This window comes from Neodiprion pinetum, chromosome 4, assembly GCF_021155775.2.
Source record: "Neodiprion pinetum isolate iyNeoPine1 chromosome 4, iyNeoPine1.2, whole genome shotgun sequence".
Lineage (NCBI taxonomy): Eukaryota > Metazoa > Arthropoda > Insecta > Hymenoptera > Diprionidae > Neodiprion > Neodiprion pinetum.
In genome coordinates, this window is record NC_060235.2 from 9,219,371 (window position 1) to 9,228,018 (window position 8,648).

The 8,648-nt window shown below is 45.6% G+C and overlaps 2 protein-coding genes across 2 annotated transcripts; both read right to left on the bottom strand.

The window, feature by feature from the left end:
- Window positions 1-312: 312 nt before the first annotated feature.
- LOC138190765 (uncharacterized) lies at window positions 313-1,971 on the bottom strand. The gene has a single exon (XM_069135030.1). It carries the CDS (start codon window positions 1,969-1,971, stop codon window positions 313-315), a length of 1,659 nt encoding a protein of 552 aa, XP_068991131.1.
- A 3,670-nt stretch (window positions 1,972-5,641) lies between these two features.
- On the bottom strand, window positions 5,642-7,121 carry LOC124216510 (putative uncharacterized protein DDB_G0290521). The gene is made up of 2 exons (XM_069135031.1): window positions 6,921-7,121; window positions 5,642-6,211 (listed from the first exon to the last, which is right to left on the bottom strand). The coding sequence occupies exons 1-2, from the start codon at window positions 7,119-7,121 to the stop codon at window positions 5,642-5,644; spliced, it is 771 nt and encodes a 256-aa protein (XP_068991132.1).
- Window positions 7,122-8,648: the final 1,527 nt, after the last annotated feature.

The window sequence follows — 8,648 nt, forward strand, 5'->3', positions numbered from 1 at the left end:
GAAGCGCAGCTCATAGAGCCTCTGGCAATCGGCAGGTACGACTTCAAACCAAAAAAAAAGGAAATACATGAAGCGCAGCTCATAGAGCCTCTGGCAATCGCCAGGTGCGACTTCAAAAAAAGGAAATACATGAAGCGCAGCTCATAGAGCCTCTGGCAATCGCCAGGTACGACTTTAATAAGAGAATACTTAAGCGCAACTCACTGAGCCTCCCCGGGTACGTCTTCACAACAGAAAGTGTCATGAAGCGCAGCTATGGAGCCTCCGGTTGACGTCAGGGTACATCTTCGCATTAAGAGCTTTCGATTCAATTTAAATACCTTTAATTTTTTGTAACTTACTGTTCAGCTTGTGTATAGTACGAGATGATCCTACTGCCCGATTGTTGAATGTAGTCTGAGCGAAAACCTTCACTTTGACCATAAAGCGTAGAAGCTCTATGCGATGCTGAAGGCATTCATCACCTTCGTGAAACCAGTCAGGATACAATCTGGCAGTATCTGTAATAATATCATCTATAAGATTGATCAAAAGACCTTCGCAAGCCCAGTGCGTCTTCCACAATCGATAAAAAGCTTCGAGTTGCGATCTGACGATGCTTTCGAACTTGTCTGTGGGCCGGCTCAGATATGACACCGATGGCGCATCAGCGTCAGCATGTTCATATTCCCGAAGTTCAGTATACACCTCATTCGGCGATGACGCTTCCATCGGAGTTTTAAGGGTTTCAAAACGACATCGATCGCACGGAAATTTGCGCAGGTTGCGCTGAGCTACGTAACCAGCAAAATAATTGATTGCACAAAGTTCGTAGCTCGGTAACTTCGTTTCTTTCGACGTCTCCGCATTCGCCATTTCTGTTTCCTGCTCTTGCCTCAGAGCTTCCACAGCATTTTCAACTTCTGCCGTATCCTCGTCGAATTCGTGTTCGGTGGGATCCGCAGGCATACTCTCTGGCGTATCGAAAGCCCGAGCTACCATCGTGCAGGGTTCTATCAAAGCAACGGCGTCAGGACATTGTACATTTCCTCTGCTGCCGCTGCCGATGTATCCGGTAGAAAGGATGTGTCTCAGAGACAAGCGAACCATCCGAGCCGTGGGATTTGGGTTGTGACCACCTCGCTGGCGAAATTTCGAGAAGAGGTGTTCGACGGAATCTTGGTTGCACAGTCCGGATGCCAACTCGAATCCGGGATACTTCTCTTTTATCGTCGTATACGTAAGTAGAATAGCTCTTACTGTCAGAGGCAGACCTCTCAGACAAGGCACCTTTTTCATTACCGGTGGTTGCGAAGTATTTTCAGCCGTCCCCTTTCTCCTTGGGTCAGCAATCGTCCATTCCGAAGAAAACTTCACGAACTCTGTCAGCGTTTCCTCGATCTCGGGATTCTTGTCGGCAAGCGGACGCTTATCAGGATTTCGGCACAAAAGCTCATAGGCATTGCATGAATCGATGACTTTATTCATACGCTCAGCAAAAGCTGCGCTAGCCTGCCACGTTTCCGTGTTGAGCCCGTGCGGATCCTTGCCTGCAGTTGTTATTGCCGCTGCAAAACGGCGGCTCAAAATTTGAAAAGCACGCTTAACGTTCATCGCCTGAAAGGACGATGGAAACAAGTGCGCCTCGGAGATGTGAGAGAGTAGATTCGAGGTAGTACTGCAGTTATCGTATCTCCAAGTTTTTACAAAATCTTCGTACGAAGCGATAATCTGACCCCTCCAGTACAGTATTTTGTGTGTTCGCAACGTGCTCAAAAGACGTTTTATCAAATGAGGAAAGTCGAATGACGCAAAGTAATTTCGGCCACCGCTCATAAAGCACGGACTCTCCTCTGACACTTTTAAACAAGAATTGAACAATTTTTGGTTCGAGGGACCCTGATCACATGTCACGAGGTGAACTACGGCTCCAGCTTCATGCAATCGACGGAGGCATTCATCGACCAAGGTATGAATCTCCTCGGCCTTCATGCCAGTCCCGGGAAGAAAATACGCGATGATTTGTTAACGCCATGATTGATTTGCGTTCAAACTGTCGACGCAAAAAACGAAGACGTAGCGCGCGCGTTCATCCCTTCGACCGAGTGGGCCGAGATCAACCAGACCTTCGATGCAATCGAATTTCTCCGAATATTCTTCAAATTGTTTGATTGTCATCTCGTCCCATTTTAGAGCGCATACCCTATTTTCGATAGGCAACTCTTCAATTTTGACTTTCAACTTCTGGAATATGAAATCGCAGAAGCCGGGTTTTATGTCAACCTCCGAGATCCAATTGCGCACGGTACTTTCCGCCGGAAACATGCATCCTGCATCTCTCAAACGCGTATACGCAGACGCTGAGTAATAAAAAAGCTGCTTTGCAAGATCTTTTTCTTCCTCCGAGTAAGGAGCATTTTTCCGGTGCAATTGGAGCTTCATCATCGTTCTTGCTGCCGGCCGCAAACTCTTTTGCTGATCAAGAAAACTATCGAGGGACAATTTTTTTCTCTCCACACGTGCACCTGTCCTCAAAGCTCGTTTCAGCTTCTGACGGAGTTGTCGAATCGTTTTCGTCTTCGATGCATTTTCCCGTATCAAAGCGGCATTTTGTTTACGCAGATGACGCAACACTTTTGCATGAAGTGACAGATCACCCACACATGACATGTGTCCCTCAGGCGTCTGACATGCAGGGTTACTATCATCGGGTTGCGGTTCTACGCTCATCCACGTGCAATTTTCGTCATCCGAATCAGCAAAGCTCACCACTGTCTTCCTATACTTACGCGCATGCTCCGAAACGTGCAAATCTTCTTCACCTACGCCCATAGGCACACACGCCGATGCCGACGAGTGAACCGTATCAAAGGCGGACTCACCTGTGCTTTGTACCTCTACAGAGTCACAAGGCATAACAAGCACCGTTTCCGTCAAACCCGAGGAAACGGTATCCGCCGGTATGACAGAGTGGTTCGCCGCAAACGCGGAAATGAACGGCACCGGTTCATCGGCAGAATCGTTGAGAATCAACGACTCGAACTCGACCGGGTGCGGCATTGCAAGAGAAATTGCATCACTTACCATTGTACGGACTGCGCAATCATCCACTGGACCTTCCACATATCTGGATGAAGGTCGGACTTCCGGGTTGGCCTTCGAATCGTCAACACTCTCGAGAAACATAAGAGGAATCGCCTGTTGCGAAAGTCTGTTGCCAATGAAGTACATCGGGCTGAAATGCTCCCGGCATAACCCCCACGTCCGTAATGTTTCCGGTGATAAAGTCAGCAAGTACTTATTGCCTGCGATTTCGGAAAAAATGTACCTGCATTAACAAGTGACTCATCTGCGCCAAACCGCGCCGTGTGAATATATTGACTTTGAAACTCGATAGAAGAATTTTTTTCTCCTACCAAAAGTGAGTTTTGGTGATAATTTTGAGTACTTTGAGATAAGGTAAAAATCAGTAAAAAAAAAAACATTCTGCAGATGCGAAGAACATTTTTTGTTGTCATCGTAAAGTGAAAAAGTTTGAAATCAATCGTTTAAAAAAATGTTGTTCAGAAAACCTTCAGAAAACTTTATTTCTTCTACTATGAAATTAATGTAAATATATTTGCAAGCAAGTGCAATGATTTTTTTTTTAATTGTCTCTTTGCGAAAATTTCTGTTTTCGAGAATTCATATAGGTTTAATTTCTGATCGTTTAATACCCCGCATACTTCTTAGATGCAACACGGAATATTTCTCCTAACATGTATCAAAAATTCACCCTTCACGATTTTACCAAAATTATAAAAATTGAATTTAAAATGGAGTGAAAATTCTGAACAATTTCATACATGTTCAGAGAAAAGAACAAATTCATTCTATAATATAAGAAAGGAACATGAACGGAAATTTGTTCAACAATTTTTTCCCACCACAATTTTTTTACAAGTTTTTTGCATTATCAAGAAACACGGCATACGTTTCTCGGCAGACGTCTGCCACAGGGCAGACGTTTCTCATGATGCATGAAAGCACTCATTTTTCATTTGGGAAATGAAATTTAAAAAAAAAAAATTTGTATGCTTGATAGAATCGAAAAAAAATAAAAAAAATTTTTTTTAAAAAATTAAGAAATAAATATACCAAGCATTCTTCAGTACATCCTTTTTCGCATAGCGTTAGTTATTTTGGATTTCACTGTTCTCCGAGATTCTTGCACTTTTCCATTTCGAGAAAAAATGCGAATAATTACAATGCAACACTTACCGGTATTTTTTACCCACGCATCAAGGCGGCAATCTCCTGCCACAGGAAATCTGTATAGTTTTGTTCCCGTAAATTTAGAATTCTTACAACCACGGTAAGCGCAGAGATCGCGCGCACGTTGCGGTTTGTTTTTATCCATTTTTGTATGTTTTTCGACGCAGCAAAGCACATACAGAAGTCACTCCCTTATTACGAGATTACGATGTTGAGCATTCGTAACACGAGTTGCGACTGACGATCGAAAAATTGCTAGCTAGATTTGGGGGAAGCCGTGATCGCATACAATGTAATACATTGTAAACTTCGTCGTTTCGGGATATATTGTGACGGGTTTTGAGTCCGCACGAATAATGTGGGGGGGGGGGGGGGGGGGGGGGGAGAGACAATTAGAGACGGGGCGGATGTAGTAGGTAAAACTTGGTGTGTGTATTTTGAGAGAAAAGAAAAAAATAATAAAGGGGAGGTGGTACATGCGTTGCGATCGGGGGGGGGGGTGAGTCGACTTATATTACTAAAGATACAAAAGGGTTGTAGACTTGAGCGGGGGCTGATCACGCCTCAGCCCTTAGCGTTACTTAATACTACTTACAGATACGCGCGCGGGCGGGGGGGGGAGTGTGTGAGGTGCCGGGGAATGTGAGGTAGGGAGGGTTGGTATTGCGAGGGGATGGGGGGTGTAGTGTGACGGGGAGTGTGAGGTAGAAAGGGTTGGTATTGCGAGGGGAGGAGCAGATTGGCTGTAGAATGCAGGCTAACCTGGTGTCGTCGGCGTGTGTGTGGGTGTCTCGAGGTGTGGTGGAGTGTAGCTGGGTGTATCGGTGTGTGTGGTTGTGACTCTCTCTCCTTCTTTCTCTCGGTGTGGTGGAGTGTAGCTGGGTGTATCGGTGGGTGGCTGTGACTCTCTCTCTTTCTTTCTCTCTCTCTCTCTCTCTCGTTCGCTCTTAGGCTGGGCTGCTCAGGTGTTGCTGCTCTTACTTCCGTGCTCGTACTGAATCTGGCGCTCGGCTCTGCCGAGCGTCGGGGGCTTCGGTTATGTTCGGGTCTTTCCCGACGGGACAGGACTCACCCGTTCGGCTCTTCCCCGCGGGTTTGGGGTTTGTTATGACTTGCACTCTAGGTGCAACGTCACAACTCCCCCCTCCCCACGCGGGGCGAGGCCTATAGGGTGAGCCGGTTTCGGTGACGGATTTTGTGGTCCTTTCGTCTGTGTATTCTCCTTTTGTTATTTTTGTTGTTTCTGTGTTGTCTGCTCCGATCTGTCGGGGTTAAGGGATGGAGGTTGGGTTGTATTTGCGGGATGTGTGTTTGGTGTGGGTTGTGGGTCGTCTTATATCTACTTATTCTACTTGGTCTCGTGTGTCTTAATCAAAATCATGTTTTTTTTTTTTTCTCTTATATAAACTTATTCTATTCTTATATTATTTTGTACTTGAATTTTTGGTTTTGGTTCGGTGGCTCTCGTCGGTGTGGGTCTTGGTGAGTTTTTGCGTTGTTCTTTGTACCTCGTAGCTCGTGGTTTCTTCTCCCTTCTCTTTTCTCTTTTTGGGTTGTGTTCTGTTTCTTTGGCCTCCGTCTGTCGTTGTTCGCCCGTCGGTTTGGTGTTGTTAGTGTATTTGGTGTTTTCTGTTTTGTCCCCCTTTTTTTTTTGTATCGTATTGCGTCCCGTGTTGTGTGTGCGTCGTTGTTCGTCCGTCCGTTTGGTGTTGTCAGTTTGTCTAGTGTTTCCTGTTTTGTTCTTTTTTTTGTTTCCGTATTGATTTTCGTTTTTTGTATCGTTTTGAGTCCCGTGTGGTGTGTGTGGCTGGTTGGGGTGTTTGTGTATGTTCGACTGTGTCAGTGAGTGAGGTGATGTCGGTGTTACTGTCTGTGTCGTTGTCCGTCGTTTGTGTTTGTAGCGTGCTTGTGTGTGTGGTTTCGATGTGTATAACTGTCTCTGCGGTGGAGGTGGTGGAATCTGTGTCGCTGTCGGTGTCTGGTGTGTTGGGGGGTTGTGTTTTGTGTGGTGCTGTTTGATGTGTGGTGTGTGGTTGGTGTGTTGAGGTGCTGGCTTCTGTTTCGTCAGTGTTTGTGCGTTCGTGTGCCCGTCTGGTCATGTATCTTTCTCTTTGTGCTCGTAATTCGTCGTCTAGGGTGCTTGCTGGTTGTAAACTTGCAATTATGGCTATTATTTCGGGGTGTGGTCCTGTGTGTTGTTTGCATGTTTGTTTTGTCTGTGTCGATTCTGTGTGTCTGTCCATGTTGGCGAATGTCTGTAAGATCCTGTTCTCTGTCGTCTGTGGTCTCGCGAATCTGGTGCGTGCCCATTGAGGGGTTGATGCGGGGGGTGGTGTGTGCCGTGGTGTTGGTGTGGGTGTGGGGCGTGTGGTTGTATGGGGTGTTTGTTTCTTGTTGGGTGGGTGTGTAGTCGTGTGTGTGGCCGTGGTTCGTGTGGTGTGGGTAACTGTTGGTGGGTGTGTGATAATTTGTGGTGGGTGTGGTGTGTCTGTGTTAGCTTGTGTGCAGGTTTGTATGTGTTCTGTGTATTTTGTGCCCCGGACCAGCCCGTTGCATTTCGGGCATTGCCTTGGTCCGGAGGGTGTAATTGTGTGTGTGGTCATCGGTGTGTGTGTTTGTGGGTGTCTTTGTGTGGCTGTGGGTGCAGTGGTTGTTATGTGTGTTGTTGTTGTGGTGGTTTGTGTTACCTGTATGTATGTGGTGGGTGTCGGTAGTAGGGTTCGTCGGGTCTCAGGGTGGTGTGTGCCGTCGCGTCCGTATCGGTGTGGGTGTGGGGCCTGTCCTGGTGTTTGCAATAGTGGTGTTCTTTCTGTCTGTGTTGTCGTTGTTGTCGGTCTCGTCAGTCGCAGTGTCATCAGGGCCGGTATTTTAGGTTGCTGCTTTTCCATGTTGTGTTTCTGTGGGGTGAATACACATGTTAGTTTATTTTCGAGGTGTGTTGTTGGGCGTGGTTCTTTTATTGCCTATTTGATTATGTGTATAATTTTAGGTCTTCTATGTGACATTTTCCTATGTTTTTACCGCTCTCTGTTGTTAATTCGTATATTGTGGGTGAGACTTTTCTAGTGATTATGTATGGGCCTATGAATTTTTTACTCAACTTAGCTGTTGTTCGTTCTGGTCCGGATGAGAGTGTATGGTTCTTTTTCAGTACTCTGTCTCCTTCCTTGAATTGAATGTCTCGTCTTCGTAGGTTGTAGTAGTGTGCTTGTTTTTCGTTTGCTTCTATTAAGTGCCTCTGTACTTCGTCTCTAAGTATTTGTAGTCGTCTCAAGTGGTCTGTCCATCTGTCTGTGTCTTGTAATTCTACTTCGTCGTCGTTCTCTAACTGATTTCTTAGACATTGTGTGGGATTTAATTCCCTTCCTAGGTTTAAAAAGGCTGGTGTGTGTTTAGTTGATGTGTGTGTACATGTATTGATTGCGAATTGTAAGTCTTGTAAGTGTATGTCCCATTCTGTGTGGTCGTTGTTTACGTAGGCTTGGATCATTGTTTTAGCGGTTCTGTTGACTCGCTCTACGGGGTTGGCTTGTGCGTGGTATGGGGGGATTGTTGCGTGTCTTATGTTGAATTTTTGTGTCAGTTCGCGTATGAGTTTGTTTATGTATGGTGTGCCGTTATCTGTTAGTAGTATGCGCGGTGTACCCCATCGTGATATTACGTGTGAGTGGAATGTCTGTTCTACTGTTTTGGCGTTTGCTTTGCGTATCGGTATGATTTCCACCCATTTGGTGTATAGGTCTTCGAACACTATGATATATTGGTTTCCTTTTTTTGATAGTGGGAGTGGGCCCATGATGTCGGAGGCTACTACTGTCCACGGTTCTTCGATAATTCTAATGCCCATTAGTCCTGCCGGTCGCGCTTGTGTTGTTTTTGTTCTTTGGCATGTGTCACATTTTTTTATGTAGTTTACTGTGTCTCTGTACATCCCCGGCCAATAATATTTTTTTGCTACTCTTTGGTATGTCTTTTCGATCCCTAAGTGGCCTGCTTGTGTTACGTCGTGGTTTTCGTGTAGTATATGTGTTATTTTGTCTTTGGGTATGACTAGTTTCCATGGGTTTGTGTCTGGTAGGAGGTTTGAGTGTAGGGGGTTAGGGCGGTGAAAGTATAGTTGATTGTTTCTGGTTCGCCACGATTCGTTTTTCTCTGGGCGTGTTTGTACTTGTGTTTTCTTGTATGTGTACCATTTGTCTGTCGTGTCTTCTATTGTTTCTATGTGTTCTTCGTCTTCGTGTCGTCTTGAAAGTGCGTCTGGTACGTCGTGCATTGTACCTTTTCGGTGTGTAATGTCAAAGTCGTATTCTAATAGTTCTAGTGCCCATCGTGCAAGTCGGCCTGTGGGGTTTTTTAATTGTCTAAGCCACTTCAGTGCGTGGTGATCTGTAATGACTTTGAAGTGGTATCCTTCA

Coding starts and splice junctions, on each gene's coding strand:
- LOC138190765 (XM_069135030.1), bottom strand. CDS start 1,971: ATGAAGGCCGAGGAGATTCATACCTTGGTCGATGAATGCCTCCGTCGA.
- LOC124216510 (XM_069135031.1), bottom strand. CDS start 7,121: ATGGAAAAGCAGCAACCTAAAATACCGGCCCTGATGACACTGCGACTG. Junction 6,212..6,920: donor CACCCACCACATACATACAG/GTAACACAAACC, acceptor CCAACACACCAG/ACACCGACAGCGACACAGAT.